The sequence below is a fragment of the Rhinatrema bivittatum genome, chromosome 9, assembly GCF_901001135.1.
Source record: "Rhinatrema bivittatum chromosome 9, aRhiBiv1.1, whole genome shotgun sequence".
NCBI classification, from domain to species: Eukaryota; Metazoa; Chordata; class Amphibia; order Gymnophiona; family Rhinatrematidae; genus Rhinatrema; species Rhinatrema bivittatum.
The window spans coordinates 223,540,399-223,567,989 of NC_042623.1; the positions used below are offsets into that span (position 1 = coordinate 223,540,399).

Sequence of the window (27,591 nt, forward strand, 5' to 3'; positions counted from 1 at the left end):
GAGAGACTGGCATGAGCAAATACAGGTTTGTTCAAGATCTCAAAGCCATACATTCTTTTGTGCACATGACTAATATTATACCTAGGCCAGGTTGCCTCCAAATAGATATTGATACATTATTGCTCTGTTCACACAGTGCAGTTTCTTATATAGATGGCTACACAGAGTTAAAAAGTTTCCAAGCACAAGCAACAGCTTTGTGCCTCCTCTATTATCTATTTAAGATATCCCTCCTGGTCTCCTGAAGCAGAATCTGCCTTCACTACTCTCAAAAAGACCTATCTTATTACTTGTTCTTGAGGGTGCACTGTGAAGCGGCTGTCATAATTAATATCGGCACGGGGGGAGGGGGGGAATTACAATGGCTCCACCTTAACCACAGTGGAACCAAGCTGCTGGCGCTAACTTTCAAAAAGGAGATAGAGCAGCTTTTAAGCTAGAACAAGGGGGAAAGACGACAGTCACTCAGCAGTGCATGGTTCGGAGAAATGTATCCTTGAAGGATACTAATGAAACAAGAGAGTTAGGGCATCCCAACAGAGAGGTTCCAATAAAAGAAAACGTAGTCCATGTGCCTATATGTAAAAAATCACCGAAGCTAATGATTTCCAAATTATCCCTAACAAATGAAAAGCAGGATGTTAATATAAACAAAAAACATACTTTGAATTGTCTGTATGCCAATGCTAGAAGTCTAAGAAGTAAGATGGGAGAGTTAGAGTTTATAGCAGTAAATAATGAGATTGACATAATTGGCATCACAGAGACTTGGTGGAAGGAGGATAACCACTGGGACAGTGCTATATCAGGGTACAAATTATATCGCAATGATAGGGAGGATCAACTTGGTGGGGGTGTGGCACTTTATGTCCAGGAGGGTATAGAGTCCAACAGGATAAAGATCATACAAGAGACTAAATGCTCAGTAGAATCTATATGGATAGAAATCCCATGTGTGTTGGGTAAGAGTATAGTGACAGGGGTATACTACCATCCACCTGGACAAAATGGTCAGCTAGATGATGAAATGCTAAGAGAAATCAGGGAAGCTAACCAATTTGCCAGTGCAATAATAATGGGAGATTTCAATTACCTCAATATTGACTGGGTAAATGTAACATCAGGACTTGCTAGAGACATAAAGTTCCTGGATGTAATAAATGATTGCTTCATTGAGCAATTGGTTCAGGAACCAACAAGAGAGGGAGCTATTTAAGATTTAATTCTTAGTGTAACACAAGATTTGGTGAGACAAGTAATAGTGGTGGGGCCACTTGGCAACAGTGATCATAACATGATCAAATTTAAACTAATAACTGGAAGGGGGACAATAAGTAAAATCTGCAGCTCTAACACTAAATTTTAAAAAGGGAAACTTTGATAAAATGAGGAAAATAGTTTTCAAGGGTGATGAGTCAGACGAACTGAACTGGGAACATGTAGCAGGCCAGATTGACAAACTAGAGAGTAGCAAATCACCTGGACTGGATGGAATGTATCCTAGGGTACTGAGGGAACTAAAAAATGAAATTTCTGATCTATTAGTTAAAATTTGTAACCTATCATTACAATCAACCATTGTACCTCATGACCGGAGGGAGGCCAATGTAATCCCAATATTTAAAAAGGGCTCCAGGGGCGATCTGGGTAACTATAGACCAGTGAGCCTGACTTCAGTGCTGGGAAAAAATAGTGGAAACTATTCTCAAGATCAAAATCGTAGAGCATATAGCAAATGTTGCTTACCTGTAACAGGTGTTCTCACAGGACAGCAGGATGTTAGTCGTCACATATGGGTGACATCACAGGATGGAGCCCAATCACGGAAAACTTCTGTCAAAGTTTCCAGAACTTTGACTGGCCCCTACTGGGCATGCCCAGCATGGCACCAACCCTGCAGCCAGCAGGGGTCCCCCTTCAGTCTTGTTTAAAAGCTACAGGCAGTGCCGAAAAATAAAATAAGAAAACGAACCCAACACCGCGGGGCGGCGGGCGGGTTTTGTGAGGACTAACATCCTGCTGTCCTGTGAGAACACCTGTTACAGGTAAGCAACATTTGCTTTCTCACAAGACAAGCAGGATGGTAGTCTTCATATATAGGTGAGTACCGAGCTGAGGATGTCCGAACATGCACCAAATGTACCCAACGGCGTGCAAAAGGCACAACAACTGGGGTGGAATTTGGTAGAGGGCATCCTGAACCCCATCGGGCAGGCGGAAGGGTGTTGTACGTCATGTTGGAAATAAGTTACGCAGGACAAACTGGCCGAAGATGGAATCCTGTCTTCCGGCTTTGTCCAAGCAATAATGGGCTGCAAAGTGTGGAGAGAACTCCAGGTGGCAGCCCTGCAAATGTCAGGAAGCGGCACCGATCGTAGGTGTGCTACTGAAGTTGCCATGGCCCTCACAGAGTGTGCCTTAACACGATCTTGAAAAGGAATGCCTGGTTGTTGGTAGCCAAGAGATATGCAGTCCGCCAACCAGGAGGAGAGAGTCTGCTTACCCACAGGTTGCCCTAATTTGTTGGGGTAGAAAGATGAATAACTGAGTGCTCTTCCTGTGGGCAACTGTAGGGTCTAGATAGAAAGCTAGAGCCCGTTTACAGTCGAGGGTATGCAGAGCCTGTTCCCCTGGATTGGAATGGAGCCTGGGAAAGAAGGTAGGTAGTATGATGGACTGATTAATGTGAAACTCCGAAACTACCTTAGGTAAAAATTTAGGGTGAGTGCGGAGTACCGCCCGGTCCTGCAGGAGTTTAGTGTAAGGCGGATAGGTAACTAGGGCCTGTAATTCACTAACTCTGCGAGCTGAAGTAATAGCTAAAAGGAAAATCACTTTCCATGTGAGATATTTTAGGTCACAGGAGTGAAGAGGTTCGAATGGAGGTTTCATGAGCCGACCGAGATCCAGATTAAGGTCCCAAGAAGGGGCCGGAGGACGTAAAGGTGGCTTGATATGGAGCAAGCCCTTCAAAAAGCGTGTTACGAGGGGTTGTACTGATATAGGGACATCCCCGACACCTTAATGGAAGGTGGCTACCGCACTGACATGCATTCTGATGGAAGAGGTCTTTAGACCTGACCCTGACAAATGCCAGAGATAGTGCAAAAACCTTGGGATTGGACAGGAAAAGGGATCAAGGGATTGTGAAGTGCACCATGATGTGTACCTTTTTCATTTATAGGAATAAGATTTTCTCGTGGAAGGCTTCCGTGAAGCAATTAGGACACGAGAAACCGAATCTGAAAGGTTAAGTTGTTGAAGGATTAACCTTTCAATATCCATGCCATCAGGGACAAGCCCTGAAGATTGGGATGGCGTAGGCATCCATTGTTTTGAGTGATCAGATGCGGGTCCGTTCCCAAGGGAATGTGCCTGCGGATGGAGAGATCCTGGAGTATGGGAAACCATACTTGGCATGGCCAGTGAGGTGCTATCAGGATCATGGTTCCCTTGTCCTGACGTACCTTCACGAGAGTCTTCGAGAGAAGAGGAAGTGGAGGGAATGCATAGAGCAGACTGGTTGCCCACGAGAGGGAGAATGCATCTCTGGGCTGAGAGTGCCTGCTCCGAATGAGGGAGCAGTAATTGTCCACTTTGTGGTTCTGAGGGGACGCAAAGAGGTCTATCTGGGGGTATCCCCATTGGCGAAAGATTGAGGTCGCCACCGAGGGGTTGAGAGACCACTCGTGTGGCTGGAAGACACGACTCAGTTTGTCTGCCAAAACATTGTCCACTCCCAGCAAGTAGGTGGCCCGGAGGTACATCGAGGGGGAGAGTGCTTCCGCCCAAATCTGCGCAGCTTCCTAACACAGGAGGAAGGAGCCTGTGCCTCCCTGCTTGTTGATGTACCACATGGGCACCTGGTTGTCCGTCTGAATCAGGATGACGTGATTTGATAGGCGTTCCTGAAAAGCCCTAAGAGCATATCGCATAGCTCGAAGTTCTAGGAAGTTTATCTGATGTTTGGGTTCCTCTGGAGACCAAGACCCTTGTGTCTGTAGATTGTCCACGTGGGCTCCCCACCCGAAGTTGGAAGCGTCGGTGGTGGGAATGAGTTGAGGATCTGGCACTTGAAAGGGCAGTCCCTGGAGGAGATTGGTCTGATCTTTCCACTAGGCGAGAGACAGACGGAGAGAGTTGGTGATGTGGACAATGGTCGACAGAGGCTGAATACTTGAGTCCATTGTGACCTCAGAGTCCAATGTATGAGTCTCATGGCCAGACACCATGTGTCCCAGCAGGACGAGGAATTGGCGAGCTGTTGCTGTATGCTGAGACTGCAACTGCTGAGCGAGAGACACAAGTGTTGGGGCTCGTTGTCGAGGTAGATAGGCTTTTGCTTGTAAAGTGTCCAAGTCTGCCCCAATGAATGACAAGGTTTGAGATGGGACTAAATAGGATTTCCCGTAATTGACGAGAAATCCTAGAGTAGTTAGAGTGTGCAGGGTCAAAAGAAGGGACGACCGAGCGGCTTGCTGGGTTGGAGCCCTGATTAACCAGTCGTCCAGATAGGGGTAGATGTGGACACCTTCTTTCCTGAGGAAAGCTGCTACAACTACGAGGCATTTGGTGAAGACTCGTGGTGCAGACGCTAGGCCAAAGGGAAGCACTCGATATTGATAGTGCTTTGGACCTACTAAAAACCTGAGGTACTTGCGATGAGTTGGAGTGATTGCAATGTGTGTGTATGCGTCTTGGAGGTCCAGAGAGCAGAGCCAGTCTCCTCTTTGTGGAAGAGGTAGAAGCGAGCCCAAGGTCACCATCTTGAACTTTTCTCGCTGGAGGAAATTGTTGAGCACACGTAGGTCCAGAATTGGATGAAGCCCCCCAGATCTTTTGGGGATCAGAAAGTATCGGGAATAGAACCCTAGGCCTTGCTGCGAGTATGGGGCGGGTTCTATTGCTCGCGACTGCAGAAGAAGGGAAACCTCCTGCTTCAGAAGGACAGAGTGGTCGGATACTCTCCACGCCTGCAGAGGTGGTGAGTCCGGTGGTAGAGCAAGAAAGGTTAAGTGGTAACCCTGAGCAATGATTGCTAGCACCCATTGGTCGGTTGTGATTGAACGCCACATGTTGTGAAAGTGGCACAATCGACCTCCCACTGGTATGCTTGGCAGAGGAATCAGGCTGCTGCTCTCCAAGTGAAAGTCAAAAACCTGAAGCAGGCACCGGCTGGGGAGCTGCTTGTGGCTTTTGCTTTCGGGCCTGGCGAGGCTGAGGTTTCTGATAAGGCCTCGTAGTTCGGGACCTTGCTGGTGGAGGATAGTACTTCCTTGGACGGAAGAATGACTTCATAGAGTCCTTCCTAAAGGGCTGTCTTGAGGGGAAGTCAGAAGGTATCGATGAGAGCTGTTTAAGGGTCTCATGATGGTCCTTTAATTCAGCCACTATTTGCTGGATCTGTTTGCCTAACAGATTGTCTCCTACACATGGCAGGTCAGATAGCCTGTCTTGTACTTCTGGGCAAAGGTCAGAAGATTTGAGCCGGGCCCAGCGTCTTGCCGAAATGGCAGCTGCAGACACTCTAGTAGAGGTGTCGAAGATATCGTAAGCTGTTCTTATCTCATGTTTTCTGCCTCAAACCTCTTGTTGACAAGGATTTGAAGCTGTTCTTGGAATTGTTCAGGCAGGGTTTCAGAGAAGTCCTGTATCTGTTTGAAGATGACCCTATTGTATTGGGTCATATACAGCTGGTAAGCAGCAGTTCTGGAGAGGAGCATGGACCCTTGGAACACTCGCCGACCAATATTGTCTAGGAACTTGTGTTCCTTAACAGGAGGGGTAGATGAGTGAGGCTTCATCCTTTTTGCTTTCTTTTGAGCCGATTCTACCACCTGAGTGGTGGTCGAGCTGAGATTTCTGAATGCCAGGGGCTGACTGTACTAAATAGGTAGTGTCAGCTTTTCTATGGACTGGGGCAATGGATCCAGGGTTTTCCCAGTTCTTTTTGAGGAGGTCAAGAAGAACTGGATGAATGGGAATAGAAGTGATCACTTTAGGGGCATCCAGGAACTGGAGGAGCTCCATCATCTGGTGCCTATCATCTTGCTCTGTCTGAAGCTGAAAAGGGACCAACTCAAACATTTCCTTCACAAAATTAATGAAAGAAAGGTCCTCTGGAGGAGAACGCTTTCTACTTTCAGCAGGAGAGGGAGGTGAAGATAAGTCATCGGTGTCTGAAGAAGTATCACCACCCCAGGTGTCATAAGGATCAGCAGACTGACCTGTAGGACGAAAAGGGGGTTGGATACCCGAAGGCTCTGGCCGAGGCTCTGAGAAAATCGAAGGAATTGCCGGGGGCACCGTGGACGGCCTGGAGGGCATCTGTGCCGCCGAAGTACGTATCGCCCCGGATGAATGAATCTGTGGTGAGGGACGAATTGGCATCGATGGCTGAGGCAAAACTCCCGAAGGAGGAATGCAGAACGGTGTTTCTCCTCCCGATAAAGCTGTCAACGGGGAGCGCACCGGAGCCATTGGAGACCCGGGAATTACTGGTGGAAGGGCGGTTATGAGCGCCTCCATCCAGGATAGCAGCGGTGCCAGTGCTGCTGGAATCGGGTCGATGACTGGTTCCCCAATCTGTGCCGGTGTCGGTGCCAAAGGGACCTGGAGTCATTGCATCGCCTTGTCAATGGCCTCCTGGACCAGCCGATCCAGTTCTTCCCGGAGACCTGGCGCAAGTAGCCCCGGCTCCGTGACGGAAGAGGGAGGCGAAGGCACAGTCGGAGGGACCACCTTTACAGGCGGAATAGGCACCCCGATCGGGTGAGGGTGGCCTCGATCACAGGAATGGTCGGTGCCGTTCCTGGACAGGGTTTGTGTAATGGTGGCTCGGACGGTGGCTCGGTCGATGATTTCGCTCCCTCGACGGTCTGAGTCTTACGATGCCGATGGCGATGTTTCTCCCTACGATCCCCTCGATCCTGAGGGGAAGTAACGGGTGGCGATGGCCATGAAGATGTCGATGGTGGATGGTCACCAGACGGTGGTCGATACTGGTGCGACGTCAACGGTGCCGGTTCCAATGACGTCTATGCGATGGACGGCGTCGGGGTGTGAGCACGGAAAGAGTCCCAACTTCTCCATCCTCGCCTTGCGACCTTTGGGTGTCATGAGGGCACATTTGGTGCAAGTCAGGACATCATGCTCACGGCCTAAACACATTACACAGACGCCATGAGGGTCTGTGATAGACATGGTGCGAGTACAGTCCGGGCACCGGCGGAACCCTGACGCCATGGCCATAGAAAAAAATCGAGCTGCGGGACGGACGACGGCAAGGGTCAAACTCGACAGTAATCGACGGAAAACGGTCGAAAAGTTACCGGAGTACCGCGACTTGAGAAAAGTTAGAGGAGGGACCCCTGTGGGGCAATTTAAGTTTAATTTATTCCATGAGGAAAATTCCTGTCAGGAATCTCTATAGAGCTCCTAAACCGCGAGGCTACTGCAGCGTGGAAAAAAGAAGACTGAACGGGGACCCCTGCTGGCTGCAGGGTTGGTGCCATGCTGGGCATGCCCAGTAGGGGCCAGTCAAAGTTCTGGAAACTGACAGAATTTTTCCGTGATTGGGCTCCATCCTGCGATGTCACCCATATGTGAGGACTACCATCCTACTTGTCGTGTGAGAAAGCAAGATATGGTTTAATGGAACATAGTCAACATGGATTTACCCAATGGAAGTCTTGCCTAACAAATCTGCTTCATTTTTTTTGAAGGGGTTAATAAACATATGGATAAAGGTGAACTGGTAGATGTAGTGTATTTGGATTTTCAGAAGGCATTTGACAAAGTCTCTCATGAGAGGCTTCTAAGAAAACTAAAAAGTCATGGGATAGGAGGAGATGACCGTTTGTGGATTACAAACTGGTTAAAAGACAGGAAACAGACAGTTGGATTAAATGGTCAATTTTCTCAGTGGAAAAGGGTAAACAGTGGAGTGCCTCAGGGATCTGTACTTGGACCGGTGCTTTTCAATATATATATATAAATGATCTGGAAAGGAATACGACGAGTGAGGTTATCAAATTTGCGGATGATACAAAATTATTCAGAGTAGTTAAATCACAAGCGGACTGTGATAATTACAGGAGGACCTTGCAAGACTGGAAGATTGGGCATCCAAATGGCAGATGAAATTTAATGTGGACAAGTAGAAGGTGTTGCATATAGGGAAAAATAACCCTTGCTATAGTTACATGATAGGAACTACCACCCAGGAAAGAGATCTAGGCATCATAGTGGATAACACATTGAAATCTTTGGCTCAGTGTGCTGCAGCAGTCAAAAAAGCAAACAGAATATTAGGAATTATTAGGAAGGGAATGGTTAATAAAACGGAAAATGTCATAATGCCTCTGTATCGCTCCATGGTGAGACCGTATCTTGAATACTGTGTACAATTCTGGTCGCCGCATCTCAAAAAAGATATAGTTGCAATGGAGAAAGTACAGAGAAGGGCAACCCAAATGATAAAGGGGATGGAACAGCTCCCCTATGAGGAAAGGCTGAAGAGGTTAGGCCTGTTTAGCTTGGCAAAGAGACGGCTGAGGGAGGATATGATAGAGGTCCTTAAGATGATGAGAGGTCTTGAACGAGTAGATGTGAATTGGTTATTTACACTTTCGGATAAAAGAAGGACTAGGGGGCATTCCATGAAGTTAGCAAGTAGCACATTTAAGACTAATCGGATGTGGGTAGTGCAGTTAGTGTAGCTGGCTTCAAAAAAGGGTTGGATAAGTTCTTGGAGGAAAAGTCCATTAACTGCTTTTAATCAAGTTTACTTAGGGAATAGCCATGCTATTAATTGCATCAGTAGCATGGGATCTTCTTGGTGGTGGGTAATTGCCAGGTTCTTGTGGCCTGGTTTGGCCTCTGTTGGAAACAGGATGCTGGGCTTGATGGACCCTTGGTGTGACCTAGCATGGCAATTTCTTATGTTGTTATAATGAGTTTATAAAGGAAAAACATGTATGGGAAACTCTATTGACAAACAGACAGGGTCGGATAGCAAACTGTTCATTTTTATTTGGATATGATATACTGTATGGTATACCACTGTGAATACCATTATGTTTGAATATTGTTCAAGATGTATGAATAAGCTGAAGTGATAGGCTTATGTTTGTTTTCCCTTGAAAACTTTAAATTAAAAAAAAAAAAAAGTTTCATTCAGATTTAAAAAAAAAAAAAAAATTCTTTTTATACTATTCTGACCTGATTCACTTGATCCTGATTCCTGTCTTTGCAATCATTTGCAGTGGCCTACTGATGTTATTGAGGCTGTCTGCCTTCTTCCTGGCCTCTCTGCTCAAGTAATAGAGTTCTTTGCTCTCATACATCCCTACTTGTCACAAGGTCAACCTGTCACGATTTACATGGACTCCTGTTATACCTTTGGAGTTGTATGCAATTTTAACACCTTCCAGCGGAATGGCAGATGTTTGCCTTGTTTAGGTACATCCATTAGGAATTTGCTGCAATCTCTTTTCTGCTCTTTACAGCTAACCAGCAAATACCTTTCAGGTCTATGGCAATGCCTAAAGGATTCAGTTGTCCTGCCTATGAATTCTCTTCTCCCTTTATAAGTTCCAGGCCGATGTTCCCTAATTGATTTGTTACCTTACAGAAAGATGCTGCTGCTCAACATCCAGCCTTGAGAAGGAAAAAAATAAAAATAAAGGCCACTGGCTTGGCCTACAAGGACATCCTGTTGCTTCTTCATCACTCTTGCTGTATTTGGCTTCAGGTTTCCCAATTGAGTCAGTGTGTGTATGTGTTTCGGGGGGGGGGGGGGGGGGGGGTTATGCATCAAATTCTCAAAGTGTTATACAATATGTTACTCAAATTTGTTTTTGTTGTATCTGTGCAGTTTAAAATACAGGATTTTAAGTTGTACCCTCATTTTTGAAAGCCTCTTGGGGCCCTTTTGTGAAACAGCAAATGAACTTTATATCCATGCAAAGTATTACAGTTTCAATGAATTTTTAACTATTGTATGCAAAATAGTAGAAAAGATTATTAGGAGGTTTAGTATTCCTGCATGCATTAGCATGCACTAAGACTTGATAGGAGTACACACTTTACAAGGGAAGTCATGCAAAAGGTTGGGAATGCTTAAGGGACTCGACTGTATTTCTTTTGCACACACAGACCAAATGCCTCAGAACGTATAGAGCAACTAAATGGGATCTTGAAGATTAAACTTGATAAATTTACATATGAGACTTTTCTGAAATGGCCGATTCCTCTCCCACTTGCCTCGATGAGTATAAGGAACATACCAAATCACAAGCATGGACAAACCATGCCAAAATCACCTGTGGATATTGACTTTGCCTGGAATGAACTGAATTTGCATTTTGTCTCAGTGTCACACCAGCAGGGTTAAGATGAACTACCAACGCGTGTCTGCAGCATCAACAGGTCTACCTAATCTAACACCAGACATTCAGCCAGGTGACCTTGAACTATTCAAGGAATTCCAGCGAAAAGGAGGGTTTACCGCCTTTGTAGAAGGGTCCCTAGTGAGTACTTTTGGTGAGTCATTAAACTTTAAAACTACAGAGACTTAATCACTGGGTCCACGCCAGCCACTGTAAAACAAAAAAAAAAAAAAATTTGCTCAGATTACTACAGTTATAGATAAGGCTCGCTTGAAATCTACTGGGCCTGGCCCATCAGGGCTGGGCAGTGGGTGCATCATTGACTCTTCTTGTTTGCAACCTCAGAGAACTCAACTTTGAAGACCTACTGGAAGGGGTCCATTGGGATCCAATGGTAACATGTATTTCTTTCTATTGATCATTATCTTTGGATACTTCTCTTCCTCTGGGCCTCCACCTCTTCCACAAGTGTGGTTCCAGATGGTAATGTATATGTTCGCCTAACTTGAACTCTGCAAAAGAACTTTAATCTTACAAACTGCTAGATCTGTACCAATATCCCATGGTACAATTCAGATCTGAAAAACACAAAACGTCTACTCAGACAAGTTGAGAAAACTTGGAGAAGACATCCCTCCCCACCCCACCTCGACAGATACAGAACGCTACTCTACATCTACAAAACCGACACCGACAAAGCCAAGCGAGAATTCTATGCAAAGAAAATCCACCAACACCAACAGAACCCTATTCGACTTCATCTCCAAACTGATGCAACCTAGCCACCACCCACTCACAACAGGGAGCCCCACAAAGACATGCGAAGAACTTGCCCACTTCTTCACTGATAAAATCACTCAGCTAATAGCATCCACCCCCCACACAAGCAAAGAAACTCCTATCCCCCTCACACAACACTCTCCACTTGGTCCAACTTCGAACTCATTGCCTCAACCGAAGTTAAAAAAATAATTCAAAAAATAAACCCAGCCACCCACTCCCTTGACCCCAATCCCTGTCAAAACCCTCAAACTCATCCCCGATATCATTACCAAACCTATTGCTGACACAATACATCACTCGAACAAGGCAGCTTCCCTGAAGACCTGAAATGTGCCGCAATCAAACCCATTCTCAAAAAACCCCAACTGATCCCATTATTTATTTTTATTTATTTATAGGTTTTTATATACCGATAGCCGTTTGCACATCATATCGGTTTACAGATAACTAAAACTTTTTGACAATGTCATTATACAGAACTTTTGGCACTGCCATTACATAGAACAGTAAAACAGTAAAATTCCGACCCAGCCAATTATAGACCCATCTCAAATCTGTCATTCATATCAAAGATCCTGGAAAAACATGTGAACCTCCAACTTGCGGAATACCTGGAAAACCACAACATATTGTTCCCCACCCAACACGGATTCAGAAAATCTCTCAGCACTGAGACTCTCCTATCCCTCACAGACACAGCCCTAAGAGGCATCGATGCCAAGGAGATTGGGCTTGGTGATAACACCATAAAATGGTTTGGCTCCTACCTAACAGATGCTACAAAGTACACCTTAACAACAGTGAATCTAAACAATTCCCACTCCATGGCGTAACACAAGGATCCTCACTCTCCTCCACCCTATTCAACATATATATGCTCCCCCTCTGCAAACTTTTCTCCAGCCTGGACCTCCCCCACTACATCTATGCAGATGACATCCAGATTCTACTCCCCATCAAAGAAAACATACAAAACACCCTATCTCTATGGGAATCCCACTCCACCCAAATAAGAAACCTTCTCACTCAACCACAAAAAAACAAAAATACTATACATTTCAAACAAACCCCCCACAAGGATCATCCAAGACCTCTCATCCATCCAACCAAACAGCCTATGCACCACAGAAGTAAAAGACCTTGGCATTACATTGGACTCTGAACTTAATCTAAAAAAATACATCAATGCTACAATCAAAGAGGGCTATTTCAAACTCCAAGTCCTCAAAAAGCTCAAACCTCTACTCTTCCCTCATGACTATCAGACAGTACTCCAGTCCCTCATATTTTCCAAGCTGGACTACTGTAACTCCCTACTCCTCAGACTCACCACATCCTCCATCAAACCCCTCCAACTTCTGCAAAATGCAGCAGCCAGATCTCTCACAAACAGCCATCGTTCCTCACACATCACACCCATACTGAAAGAACTCCATTGGCTCCCCGTAACCTACAGAACACAATACAAAATCCTAACACTCCTGCACAAAACCATCAACAACAAAAATATCAAATGGCTAAAGGACACACTCTACCATCATGACTCCCAGAGAAATCTTCGGTCCCAAAATACCGGCCTGCTTTCCATCCCTCACACAAAACTAGCTCACCTCTCTACCACCAGAGAACGTGCCATCTCAGTAGCGGGCCCCTCCCTATGGAACAAGCTGCCCGCTCAACTAAGACTGGAGCCCTCTACCCTGTCAATCAAAAAAACCTGAAAACTTGGCTATTCCAAAAAGCCTACCAACCCTCAACCATTTCACCACTGTTAAAATTCCACAATGTTATTATGTCCCTGCTATAATGTTACCATGCTATATAATGCCACTATGTTTTCATGTCCCTGTTATGTTACCATATCCCTGTTATAATGTTACAATGTATCAATGGTAACACATCTTAGTTTTAAGTTCCTAAACATGAAAATAAATATTTCTAAACAAGCAGATTCTAAAACATTTAAGATATAAAAGGCACACACAGTGACACTAGAAAACACTCAGCAGATAGGACGATTCCAAATACCTGTGCAAATACAGCTGCCTTCTGTCCGGCAATTACTTTCAGAGCTTGCTGGCCTTGTACAGAAGTTCCTAAGCCTACATTTCCTTGAAGCACTGAAGTCAGCTGCTTTCCAGAAGCCTGAGTGGATGGCTGTCCGACCAAAAATGTCCCCTAAAAATAATTCATAAAATAAATAACATTCAACCAAGAAATAGGAAATGTGAAGCCATGGGCTGCTTCATCCAATTAAAACTGTGACCAGTTATACCTACCAAGAACTGTGTGACTACTAGTATGGTACATAGAAACTTTGTGGAAAAATAGAGAGGCTTCTCCTGAACATTAGTATTAGATGAACAGATTTAGTTTTGTTAGAAGAAAGTGAAATTACTTATCTGTTCATTTTCTGATAACACTGGCTCATTCTGATTTACACAGATGGGTTATATAGTCAGAATGTCTAAAGAACTTTAGAAAAAGTTTTCAAGAATATGCAGGGAAGGATCTGATCGAAACCACACCAACTGCCACAACATTTCAATATTAGCAAAGATATAAAGTGATAAAGGTTAAATTTTGTTCTTACCCCCTAATTCTTTCCTTGAGTCCTACCAGACTAGTCCAAACAAGTAGGTTTTGATCCCCTACTAGCAGACAGATGCAGAGAAAAAAAATATTTGCTGATGTCATCAGTATTTCTATATCAAAGCATATTAACAATTTAAAAACAAAGTCCCCCCTCCCCAAAGAGCAGGGAGGTGATGAACACTGGTCAGCAACAGAGCACAGATCCCAATGCTGTATATTTTAATTTCAGAATATGCAACCAAAAACTTTCTAACAAACTTTGCTCTAGAAAGGAATAAGACAAGCATACACAGTAAACAGGCTAATAAGAATTGGGTAGGTTCTTGGACTGGTCTGGTAGGACTCAAGAGGTAAGAACCAAATTTTACCTTCTTTATTATCCCACCAGACCAAGCTAGACAAGTCACCCTTATACTGGAAGGGATCCCACTAAGCCTGCCCAGACTCCTGAGTTTGGAAAAGGTATGTAAGGAGATCCAAGTTAGTGCCTTACAAATCTCTTCTGGAGGGACCAAATGAAGCTCTTCCCACAAGGCAGCTTGTATCCTGGTAGAATGCGTCTTAAGCCTCTCCAGAACAATCAGACCCTTCAGGAGCTATGCTGACGCAATAGCTTCTTTAAGCCACCTGGTCAAAGTGGCCTTGGAAGTCATTTTCCCCTTCCTTTGACCAAAAAGAGACAAATGATCTGACTTCCTAAATGAATTGGTAACATTCAAATATCTGAGGAGGACTCTAACAACATATAGCAGATGCAAATATCCCGAATTTGACTTTCTGAAGGAAGGCAGCTCTACTGACTGGTCTAAGTGAAAAAGAGAAACTACCTTTGGCAAAAAAGATGGATCTGTCTGAATGGAAACTCCAGCCTCCAAAAACTTCGAAAAGGGGTCACAACAAGATAACACCTAAAGTTCTGAAATGCTTCTTGCTGAACAGATCACTACCAAAAATACTGTTTTAAGAGTCAAGTCTTTCAAAGTACAGGCCCTAATGTGTTCAAAGAGAGGCTTACATAAGGACACCAAGACAAGGTTCAGATCCAGAGATGGAAAGGCTTTCCAAAATGAGACGCAGAAACGTCACTCCCTTTAAAAATCATGAAATATGTGGGTGATCTGATAGGGGGATACCTGTATCTTGCCTAGATAACAGGAAATGGCTGCCACCTGCACCTTGAGGGAATTCAAAACCCTCCCTTTCTCCAGTCCCTTCTGCATAAAAGAGAGAACCAAAAGAACAGTTGCCTTAAAAGGAGGAACCCCGGTCTCCTTATACAGTCCTCAAAGACTTATACAGTCCTCAAAGACTTTCCAGACTCTGATAGAGGCTAGCAAAGTGGAATTCTTACATGGTGAGTTACCACCTCTTCCAAATAACCTTTGCTCTAACCTTTTCCTTTCAAAAGCCAGGTCACAAGAGAAAAGGAGACTACATCTTCCATCACCACTGATACAAAAGCCCATTAAGTCAGTTTGAAATTTAACAGCTTTTTTCAATTGAGCCTCATGAGATCTGCATACCAGGGATGCCTGGGCCAGTCTGGGAAAATCAAGACCACCATTCCACAATGCTATTCTATTTTCTGATTTATTCTTTCAATCGTCCATGGGGGAAAAACACAAAAGATCACTCAACAGACAAATCTAAAACAAAAGCATCCAGGACCTCAGCTCCTACCTCTCTCCTTCAAATGAAACGAGTCACCTTTGCATTTTTTCTTGTCACATGAGATCCATGATAGCATTTCCCATTTGTATCTTATCCTCTCGAAGGCAGACTGCTAATTCCCAATTTCTGGGATCCACGGTATGGCGGCTCTTAAAATCTGCTGAGAGACGCTAAGAGCCTGAAGGTGACTTTCTGCCCATTTCAACAGCAGACTCACTTCCTAGGAAATTACCCAACTTTTCGTTCCCGTTTGCTTTTTCACATAGGCCACCATTGTGGCATTGTCCAAAAACACTGCTTTTCTTCGAACAATGGAAGAATTTTCTGGAGGTCTCTCTTTATTGTCTTTGTCTAAGTGGTTGTTGGACCATGACACATTCGAAACAGTTCAGCATTCCTGAGCTGTCTGATTCTAGCAATGCATCCCCCATCCAACTAGATTGGATCATGGTAATGACAGATGCCAATCTAGGGACTCCCAAGTCCATCTTCCTGTCCAGTTGCTGCATGGACAACGACCAAGCTAGAATGCTTCTGACTAACTTAAGAAGCACCGAATTCATTTCATAATCCTGCGAAAGCAGACTCCAACAGAACAGGGCGAGCACTCTGAAGAGGACATATATGCATTCTAACAAAAGAGAACACATTTCACCCATCCTAAAAAGCCTACACTGGCTCCCTGTCAAATTCAGAATACGTTTCAAAGTGCTCTCAACAATCCACAAGGCACTACATAACATTGCCCCACTCGAGCTCAAAATCCCTCTCCAACTCCACACCTCGACCAGACCAGACCAGTGAGACAAGCCTACAGAAACAACCTTCAGATCCCACCGATGAAGACAGCATTAAGTAAAAGAGCATTCTCCACGGCCGGTCCCAAACTCTGGAACGCTCTCCTGTCAGACCTCAGATTAGTGCAATGCCCCATTATATTTAAAAAAAGACTCAAGACTTGGTTATTCAACCAAGCATTCTCATAACATCAGCCAGCGGAATTTCCCTTCCAATGATCCCTTCATTGGTAACCCCCTAGAGAACTCTATAGGTCATCTCTAGAACTCTCTAGAACCCCCCAGAGAATTCTCAGGTCATCTACGAATCCTTATGCAGTCTAAAATCAAAAAGCCTAGCCTTATGCCTAACACCTGTTTCTCCAGCCTACAGTAGGCTCCGTATCTTTTACGTTATATTAAGTTATTAACCCCATATATCTGTATCCAAGTTCAATCTACCTGTTCATTGTAAGACATCAACTTGTCATTGTTATTGTTTAAAATGTAAACCGAATTGATCAGTAATTCTGTTACTGGAAAGTCGGTATATAAAAGTGCTAAATAAATAAAATAAATAAATTCTGGTCCAAGACACAAGGTCCAAAGTTACCGCTATTGAACCTCGCACTAGGCATAGATACTTTCAACAATTGACACACTTGACCTTGCAATTTGTGCACCCTGTTGGAGGTCACAAAAACCTTGTCTTTTCTGCATATTGAAGCATGTTCCTAGATACTCTCTCTCTCTCTCTTGCAAGGGTTCTAGCTTGCTTTTGTCAAAGTTGATCACCCATCCCAGGTTTGAAACAGTTAAACCACCCTGGATGTTGCCAATCAAAATTCCTCTGATGACTCGAATCAGCCAATTGTCCAGATAGGGATGAAACACTGCTTCCTTGTGAAAGACAGACATAATCACCACAATCACCCTGGAAAACATCCTTGGATTGGTTACTAGACCAAACAGAAGCGCTCAAAACTAAAAATAATCTCCCAGGACCACAAACCTGAGAAAACTTTTATGCTTCTGGCAATTGGGAATATGGAGATAAGCCTTAGACAGACCTAGTGAAAAGAGAAATTCTCCCCTTCAGACAGCTGCAATCACCAAGCATAGTTTTTCTATCTTGAAATGAGGAATCTTTAGAGCCTCATTCACCCAAAAGACAGAGCAGAGCAGAAAAGTAGAAACATACTGCAATGGCTGCAGAGTTACCAACACGGCAACAACAAAAGAATAAAACTTTAAAATACTAAAATTCCTAAATAAGGACATCGTGAGGGAAAAAATAAAACAAAGAAATGGTGAAAAATCATGATCAAAGTATGGATGAATGCTGAAAAAAATGCAAAGGTCCAGTGAAATATTCCTCTTTAGATGACAAATCAAAACGAGTGGCATAGGTCCAAACATTTCTTCCCATGCATGCTCAAACTTTTCCTGGGAACCTTTTCCACACATTCATCCAATGCACATCTCCCTTGTATACCTCTAACTGATTCTACTCATCTTCATAAAAAAATAAAGTACTGTCAATTTAATATAATACTGGACTTCTAGTCTGTAATTCTGGGTGGTGAGCCCTTTCACCATATATTACAAAACTGAGTTAAAACAACCTATGCAAATTTGCAGAAATAAAAAATAGTAGGCGTAGTAATAAAATAGCAACAATATGCAATCAACTTATAAACATGAAATGCCATAATTGCCCTCCAACCCCTCACCATCCAGCCAAATCTGAGTGCCCCATACCTTTGGGAACCCATGCGGAAACCTGACCCTAGCCCACCCATACTCCTGTTCTAACAAAAAAACATTTATGAGAGCCTTATTCTTGAAAGTCCACTCATACTAAACATTTGATCATAAAAAAAACCCCAACAAATTTCTCTGGCTATAGGAGTAAACACTACATCATGAAACGATCAAATTAAGACTGAGCTCATCATCTTCCCTTAGCTTTCTGCTAAGTCAAGGTAACTAGTAATGCCATCCTCTTTGTGTCCTTACCCCTCTCTAGTCATATTTCACTCATCTCCAAGTCTGTTTTCTAAATCTTGTTACTTTTTTCTCCACAATATAGCCAATAGCCCACTCTTCTCTCCACCAAAAATCTCTCTCAGTTCTTGTGTAGAAGAGTTGTGCTGAGGAAAAAATGGCTGGAAATATGTTCACAGCACCAGCACAGCACTGGAAATATTACTATTGAAAAACATATAGTTTAACATTACTACATATTGTATAGTACGTCTTTGCAAAGCAAAACAAAGTCTAAATGTTAAATCAAACTAATCTGATTTGTAATGTGATATTACAGTACTAGCATTGTCATGCACTAGGAATGGAATATGGTGATAAATTTATGTAACATGAAATAAAATTTTAAAAGTCATTTCATAAGTTGACCACTGCAAACATTACGTGTGAAACAGCATTTTAGTTGCCTGCAGGGAACAATAAAATGTGCACCCTCCTACCCTTACCAGCATCATTGACTGCACACTCACCCTCTGCCAGGAGTAAGACTGATGAGCATTTTACATGCTCAGCTTCTCACCAACCTGACAGAGATATCTTATTAAACTATTTTCCCCACTTACCTGTGGAGTTTGTTTGAGAATGTAGGACGTATAAGTGAGATGCTGGGATAAACCACCAGCAGCGCTCTGCGTTCCTCCTCCACTGCTTGCAGAAGAACCTGCCTGCAGGCCTGCAGCAAGAAGAGCAAAAAGCTTAATGACTTTTGCCAACTAGAACACAGATATTTAAGGATGATATTATGTGAACCATACAATTCTACCTTCTACTACAAAATATGGCTGTGAGAAATGAGCCGAGATAAACCATTCCATACTTTAAAAGATCATGACCAGACTAGAAGTTAACAGCACAAACTGTATATGCCTTTTTACTTTTATAATTTGTTGAGCTCCAGCTCCTTTAATTAGTGTATTTAGCTCAGGCCTTTTTATGGTAGCACAAGGCGAGTTGAGACAGAACATGCCATACTGGGCCAGACCATTCTAGAATTCTAATTCTAGAAACTTTTAAGGCTCGTTTTGCTAGAGCAAAACCACCTATTGTCTATGATGTGTCCCTGTCTGTCCATCTATATGGTGGAGGTTGGAATCTGCTGAACAAATTCACTGAAATTTGGTATGGATGATCGGAACTATAGGTTGGAATTGAACTGCAACTTTGGTTTGAATCAGTTCAAAATTATAGTTTGATATCTTTTACTGTTGATTCTCCATGCCAATATTCACTTGCTCTAAGGAAAGAAAGCGTGCCTTTGTTTCATGCTTCTCACATGCACTTTTCAACTTGTTTCCATTTAATGTTAATACTCTCTACAATTTAAACAAATGATTTTTGCTAAAAAAAATAAATAAATAATAATTTAGTATACCTTGCCAGAATTATTCCACTTATAAAACATTTACTTTAAATATGATGTTCCCACATAAATAATAAAATTGTAGATGAAACAGCCTTCCTCTCTAATAGTTTCTTTTTATATGTCTCTGTCCAAGACACCTTACAAAAGTAAATACTGCAAGACTGAATTGTAAACAGTACTAAATTAATGATCAAGAGTTGGTTTTGGGAAAGGCCAGAAAAAGGAGATGTTTTCAGTTGTGATAAAGACACAAGGCTATGTATTGTTATGAAAGTATGCACAGAAATACTATTTTGTATGTTTATAATATTCTTAAGGTTCCCTGTAACCAAACTACACATTTATTTTATTTAGATTTTTATATTCTGCTTTTCAGCACTTTTCAGTACTTCAAAGTGTACTTCAAAGCGGACTACATTCAGGTACTATAGGTATTTTCCTATCCCCACAGGGCTTATAATCTAATTTTGCCTCCACTACCTATGCCATTGTCCGTAGCTTCTCCTGCAGCCCAGGCATCAGCGCAAGAATTACATCAGTTGTGGGAACACACTAAAGGACTCCTCCAGAAAGCGGGACAACAGGCCAAGAAATTCTATTATTCCCATCACAGAGCCACTCCAGTTTCAACCCTGAGACAAGGTATGGCTTAGTACCCGCTTCATCCACCTTAAACTGCCATTGGTTCGATTTGCGCCAAGGTACATAGGACCCTTTTCAGTTCGCTGCTGCCTGGGTCCAGTCACGTACAGTTTGAAGCTACCTCCGACTCTCTTTCCACATCTCCCTTCTGAAGCCACTCATCTTGTCAAGATTTTCCAGGAAAACACCTGAGCCTCAGCCTCTGTCTGCTGAGGAAGACATCACTTATCAGGTAGAAGATATCTTTGATGTGAGAAAACGCGGCAGACGATGGGAGTATCTTATTTCCTGGGAAGGATTCAGCCCTGAGGAAAACAGTTGAGAGCCTTCATGTAACATCCTCGACAACAAGTTGATTCAACAATTCCATAGGTCACATTCTAGGAAGCCGAAACCCTGGGGAGGGTCCCTAAGAAGGGGGGTACTGTTACGCCTGTCAGTCGCAGACGGCTGCGACCTCATGCTCACCTCTTTTTTCCCTGCACCATCAAGTCTGGGAAGAATGGCAGTCTCTGCTAATTTCCACCGACCTCTCCGGCGTTCCCGGGACAGCGTGGGGGCTGCCGACCGCCATCTTGGACCCGGAATTACCTAGGCGCGCGCGCAAGGGCCTCCCTTTGAACATGTCATGGCGGGAACCTTGGGGGTGTCCCCACCTGATGACGTCAATCCGCTTGTGTAACCTGACCGGCCCTTGCCTTCCTCGAGTTAGCAAAGAGTTCCGTCTTGCTGAATACACCTCACTCAAGGACTTCCTGTTCCTGACTTTTGGCATCTAATGTTCTGAGTATCTGCTCCTCGGAGGCTCCCTTGCATTCCCGGCTATCTGCTCCTCGGAGGGCCTTCCTGCCTGACCGCTACCAGACCTGCTTCGCAGGTCTTTCTCTCATCTGGAACCATCGCTTGTGAGTACCTCTACTGACATCTACTATACGAATTGTATTGAGGAATTCCTGTGGTGTACTCTGAGCCTCAGGCCACTACCGCCTTCCTACAGTAGAAGCTATTCAGCTCTTTCTGCACTAGGGTTCGTCTTACCAACTACGGAGGCCACTTCCGGGTTCTGGCATCTCAACCAGTTCTTCAACATCTACTGTACAGACATCCTCGGCCTACCTCGCTCCACGGGCCACTACCGGATCTTCTCAGCTGTGGTCTTGCACTGGGTATTTCCCATTGCTTAGGGCTGTACCATTACTTCTACAACTCTGTGGACATTACTTTTTCCTTCCTTTATAATAAAGACACTACTTCTAGCTGTGTCCCACGCCACTGAGACTACGCCTGCTGACGGTGAGGCTCACAGGGCTCCTCCCTGTTGGCAGAGACACCTCATTTCAGCCCAGGGGTTCACATTCCTAAATAAACATAACATCAATTTTATAAATCACTCATTATTCTATACCTGCTCACTTCAACGATGAAGAGCCCTAACTTGTTTCACCTTTCTTCACAAAAGAGCCATTCCATCTGCTTTATCATTTTTTGTTGTCCTCTTTTCCACCTTTCCAGCTTCTACTATATATTTTTTGTTTTAGATGAAGCAACCAGAATTGCATATAATACTCAAGGTGCCATTGCACAACAGATCTCCCAGTTCTGAACAGTTTACAGAGCTCTGCTGTGGGAACCTCTGGATCCTGTAAATGTAAAATAATCCAAACACCTAGTAATATTTATTAATGCTCAGGTCAGATTTCTTACTGAGACTCACTGGTATTGCTGGTGGCCCGCAGGATGGCTCCTTGTGGAATCAGCAGTAATTTTCCTTTTCCTGTTGGATTCTTGCTGTTTGTGGTGAGGTACAGTTTGGTGCCTGGAGGTAGATTTGCCAGGTTTGCAAGATTAGTGGCAGGTAACTGCAAAGTAGCCATCACTAAAATGAGAAGAACACATATTAACTCAGTAAGAATCTCCAAGAAATAAAGCAATCAATTTTAAGATATAAGAGGATTTTAAGAGGAAAATTCTTTAAGACTATAAGCACACATTACAAATGTTAGTGCTATCTTCTTACATATCTATTTTAAAAAGTATTCGAGGTCACTGCTTCTCTGTGGAAAGGATTAATTTCTTTATATAGTTTGCCATACATTTATTTATTTATTAACAGCTTTTCTATACCGACATTAAAATACACATCATATCGGTTTACATAATAACAAAAGGCGGAAAATACAAAAGACAGGGAGCGGGGAGGGGACAAACTGAGAGAGTTCCCAACAGTGGAAAACTGAACAAAACTGAAAAAAGAAGAGAGGGGGATAGAGAAAAACTTAATTAAATTATACAAGGTTACTTGATATACATATTTACAAATGAAGCTGATTGAAGTAGCATGGTCTATATGATAGCTTTGTACTGATTACTGGAGGGAGGGAGGGGGGGGGCAAAAGGCTAATCCGGGAAGGCCTGGTGGAAAAGCCATGTTTTTATCAGTTTATGGAATTTAAAAGGACACTGTTCCAGCCGGAGGTCGGGAGGAAGAGAATTCCAAAGGGTGGGGCCCGCAATGGATACGGCACGAGACCTTGTTGCTGCGAGGCGGGCTGTCTTAAGAGTAGGGACCTGTAGGGTGCATGTGAGGTGCTTTCTGGTGGGGTGGGCAGATTGGACCGGTAGTAAAGGTTTATTGAGCCAGAGGGAGTTATGAATGTATATAGCTTTATGTATTATGGTGAGGGTTTTGAACAGGATGCGGAAGGAGATGGGGAGCCAGTGAAGCTCTTTGAGGATGGGGGTTATATGGTCTGATTTTTGTGTATTACTGATTAACCTTGCTGCCGCATTTTGGAGTATCTGGAGGGGTCTGATGGTGGTGAAAGGGAGGCCAAGGGTATAATGAGTTGCAGTAATCTAATTTAGAAGTGAGGGTTGCTTGTATAACAGTTTTGAGATCATGAGTGTGGAGCAGGGGCTTGAGCTTTCTCATGACCTGGAGTTTGTAAAAAACGCAGTCATAAAAGGAGGTTATGTGACTCGAGGTTCAGGTGAGGGTCAATGAGGACACCTAGGTTTCGTACAGAGGGCTGTGGGCTGAGGGGGGTGGATGAGGTGGATGAGGAGTTGTTGAGGGGGATCAGCGTATGGGTCTGTTTGTTTTGGATGAGGAGGAGCTCAGTTTTATTGGAGTTAAGGGCGAGTTGGAGGGAGGTGAGCTGTGTGTTAATGGAGGTGAGGCATTTTTCCCAGTAAGAGAGGGTGGCAGAGAGAGATTCACGAAAGGGGATGATGATTTGGACATCATCTGCATATATGTAGAATCTAAGTCCGAGAGCAGATAGATGTTGGCAGAGGGGGAGGAGGTAAATATTAAAGAGGGTGGAGGAGAGGGAGGAACCTTGGGGTACTCCTTGCGAGAGTGTGTAGGGGGAAGATTCAGATGGGCCAAGTTTTACGGAGAAACGTCTGTGGGTGAGGTATGAACGGAACCACAGGAGGGCAGTGCCGGAGACACCGATGTTGATGAGACGGGAGATGAGGAGATCATGGCTAATCGTATCGAATGCCGCTGAAATGTCGAGGAAGGCAATGAGGAAATTGTGACCTTGGTCAATACCAGTGAGGAGGAAATCTGTAAGGGATAGGAGGAGGGTCTCAGTGCTTAGATTTTTACGAAAGCCAAACTGAGATGAGTGCAGTATGTTATTGATGTCAAGGTATTCCATGAGCTGAGTATTAACTACCTTCTCCATGATTTTGGATATGATGGAGAAGGTAGTTAATACTCAGCTCATGGAATACCTTGACATCAATAACATACTGCACTTCTCTGTTCTAACCAGTTAATGTCTACTAACACTACAAGCGCCACTGAACAACATAGGGCCACCTGTGTTACATACCTGACTCTTACCAACAACATGTAAAAAGGCTAGTGGGACAGGCAGGAAGTAAGATAGCTTGAAAATAATTGAACTGTCTTGCAATTAAACTTGGACTGCATAAGGGTGCTCTTCCTTTCTTTTTACAACAGCAATACTAGCTAGAAAATTTCAAGGTGAAACGAAAGGAACAAGGCCAAAAGCAGCTAATATTCCAATTTTGAATGACATTTTAAACTGTTGTCTATTTCTTCTAAAAAGCTCTTGTTTTGAGATGTTAAAAGATTAATTCTTTCCTAGCTGTTAACTTTTTCCTGGACATAAGAATCATCATAAAATGTAATTTATGAGCTTTTGAGAGCACACAGGTCCCTTCTTTAGATGTGACTGCAACACCACATGAAGGAAGCATTCATATCTAGTAAATAGGTGCTCGCTCTTTTTAAAATATCTGCAGCCCAAATTTGCTTGCCAGTTCTGCCTCTCCATGAAGGAACCACTACACTTTCAGTATTCCTGATTAGTTCCCCCAGCTCCTTCCCGGAGTGTTGACTGAGCTGTGAAGGATTGTCCCTGTATACAAGCAGCTCGGTTGCTTTCTGAATGTACTGTAGTGGAAGTGGAAGTGAGCAATCATAATTACGAAGAATTGATCACATGCTTCTTCACTTTATTCAGAAGAGTTGAAGCAGTCAAAGCTACTACTCTCTCCTCAAAAGAGATGACTGATTTACCTGAGATAAATCAAAAGAACAAACACCAAACATTTCTACCTCTGGACTTGAAAAAATTATCAGCCATAAACCAGTTTTGCTATAATTTGGTAAGTCAAACTTTTGCACAGATGTTACAGGAAGTGTAATAATATCTGCAATGTCCCCTCCTCCCTAAGGTCCCATAGGAAAATTGGTTCTTACCTGATAATTTTCATTCCTGTAGTACCATGGATCAGTCCAGACTCCTGGGTTTTGCCTCCTCTCTAGCAGATGGAGACAGAGACGTTTTAACAAACTCTGCCCTATATCCTAAGGTGCCACCTACAGTCCGTCAGTATTACTCAGTATCAAAGCAGAATGGTTCAAAACCAAACTAACTATATACAATTCACACATTATCCCAATTGGCTCACTAAATCCGACTGGGAACAGAACCCGATGTACACTGTGAACAAAATTGATCTGCAGACCCCAAAAAGAACAAATGCTGAACGAGCGGGACTCTTCGTTACTCTATGCAGAAAATGGGCGGGAACCTGGACTGATCCGTGGTACTACAGGAACGAAAATTATCAGATAAGAACCAATTTTCCTTTCCCTGTACGTACCCGGATTAGTCCAGACTCCTGGGATGTACCAGAGCTTTCTTACCTGGAGTGGGACCCAGAGAGGCCCGCTCGGCGCACACCTTCTCCAAACCCCCCCCCCCCCCCCCAAAACCTGGGGCCTGGACATCCAGTCTGTAATGCCTCGGGAAGGTGTGTAAAGACTTCCATGTAGCCGCCCTGCAAATCTTTTGTGGTGAAACTTGTTGACATTCCGCCCAAGACGCTGCCTGCGAATGGGTAGAATGGGCACAAAGTCCAACCAGTAGGGGTCTACCACACAGCAAATATTCTGAACTTATAGCCTCTTTCAGCCAGCGGGCAATCGTAGTCTTAGATGCCATATTACCTCTCCACAGAACAAAAAGATGGTCGGACATACGAAAAGCGTTCGTAACCTCCAGATAACACAGCAAAGCCCTGCGAACATCCAGTTTCCGCAAGTCTCTAGAAAGGGGATCCGACCGGTCCAAATCTGGAAAAGACGGGAGCCGTTAGACAAAAGCGTTCCGCCTCCTCCAAACAGACAGGTCCTTGATGAAGAAGGGCTTGGAAATCCCGAAGATGCAGAGGTTCCACCATGGTTAGATTGAGCAGATCCGCAAACCATGGACATCTATCTTGGCCACTCTGGAGCTATGAGAATCACCTCCGCCGGATAGAGTTCTATTCGCCTGAGTACTTTGCCAATCAGAGGCCAAGGGGGAAACACATACAGCAATACGTTTGTCGGCCAGGGAAGAACCAGAGCATCCACTCCTTCCGCTCTTGTCTCCCTGCGGTGACCGAAGAAGCGGGGGGCTTTGGCATTCCTGAATGGTGACGACTGAGAAGGTCTGCATGAATGTTGTCGACGCTGGCTATGTGGGACGCCGCAATGCTGACCAGATGCTGTTCCGCCCAGCTTATCAACTATTGAGCTTCTACCGCCTCTGGTTGGCTTTTGGTCCCTCCTTGGCTATTGATATACGCCACCGTGGTCGTATTGTCGGACAGAACCCTGACTGACTTCCCCTGGAGGAGTGGAAGGAAAACTTGTAATGCGGAAAACACTGCTCTGGTCTCCAGACGATTGATCGACCACTGAGATTCCTCCTGGGACCAGAGCCCCTGCACGGATTTCCCCAGACAGACCACTCCCCAGCCGGAGAGGCTGGCATCTGTGGTAACCACTCGGGCACTACCAAGGGAACTCCACAGGTTAAGTTGTCTGAGAGGAGCCACCAATCGAGACTGGACCTCGCAGAATCCATAAGAGGAAGGGGCAGATGAAACTTCTCGGAGACTGGGTTCCACCGGGAAAGCAATGCTGACTGTAAAGGACGCATATGAGCAAAGGCCCATGGCACTAACTCCAGGGTGGAAGTCATCTACCCCAGGACCCTCAAGTAATCCCGTAGTCTGGGAGGATGTTTGGACAATAAGTCTCGAAGCTGACCCTGCAGCTTGCAGATGCGGTCTGTGGTAAGGAAAACTCTCCCCTGCTGCATATCGAATAGTGCTCCCAGGAATTCCAATGACAGAGGGAACTAGACGACTCTTGGCAAAGTTGACCACCCAACCGAGCGATCTCAATAGCTGCAGTACCCTGTGGATCGCCGACTGGCAAAGCACTTCTGATTTCACTCGAATCAGCCAGTCGTCTAGGTACGGATGCCTCAAAAATTCTTCTCTCTGAAGTTGCGCTGCTACCACAACCATTATCTTGGTGAAAGTCCTGGGCGCGGTGGCAAGCCCAAAAGGCAGAGCTCGAAACTGATAATGATGTCCTAGGATGAAGAACCTTAGGAACGTCTGGTGAACGTTCCTAAGGTTCTTCATATGCCTCTGTCAGATCCAGCGATGCCAGAAATTCACCCTTTCGCACTGAGGCAATGACTGACCTCAGGGTCTCCATGCGGAAACAAGGTACCCGAAGGCATCTGTTGACCTGTTTTAAATCCAGAATGGGCTGGAAGGTTCCCTCCTTCTTGGGAAAGATGAAGTAAATGGACTAACGGCCTCGTCTCCGTTCCACAGGAGGAACTGGGGTGATGGCACCTAATTCGAGAAGGCACTGTAATGACCGGAAACTATTTAGTCATGAATATACGATATTATTACAGTCCTGAGTATATGACCTGATATTATTTAGTTCTGAGTTACCCATGCCTCTGGCTCTTCCTCCTCCCAGTTCGAG

General features: G+C 44.2%; 1 protein-coding gene across 12 annotated transcripts in view; it reads right to left on the reverse strand.

Annotated features, from left to right (window-relative positions):
- YEATS2 (YEATS domain containing 2) overlaps positions 1–27,591 on the reverse strand; it is a 799,337-nt gene that overhangs the window by 288,799 nt on the left and 482,947 nt on the right. For all 12 annotated transcript variants that reach the window (XR_003858765.1, XM_029617009.1, XM_029617017.1 and 9 more), the window contains 3 exons: positions 21,982–22,143; positions 18,826–18,935; positions 13,203–13,352 (listed from right to left, as the gene is read on the reverse strand). Coding sequence is in view for 11 of the 12 variants with exons in the window: in XM_029617009.1 (XP_029472869.1) it covers positions 13,203–13,352; positions 18,826–18,935; positions 21,982–22,143 (422 nt within the window). In the remaining variant the exon portion in view is untranslated. The remainder of the gene's footprint in view (positions 1–13,202; positions 13,353–18,825; positions 18,936–21,981; positions 22,144–27,591) is intronic.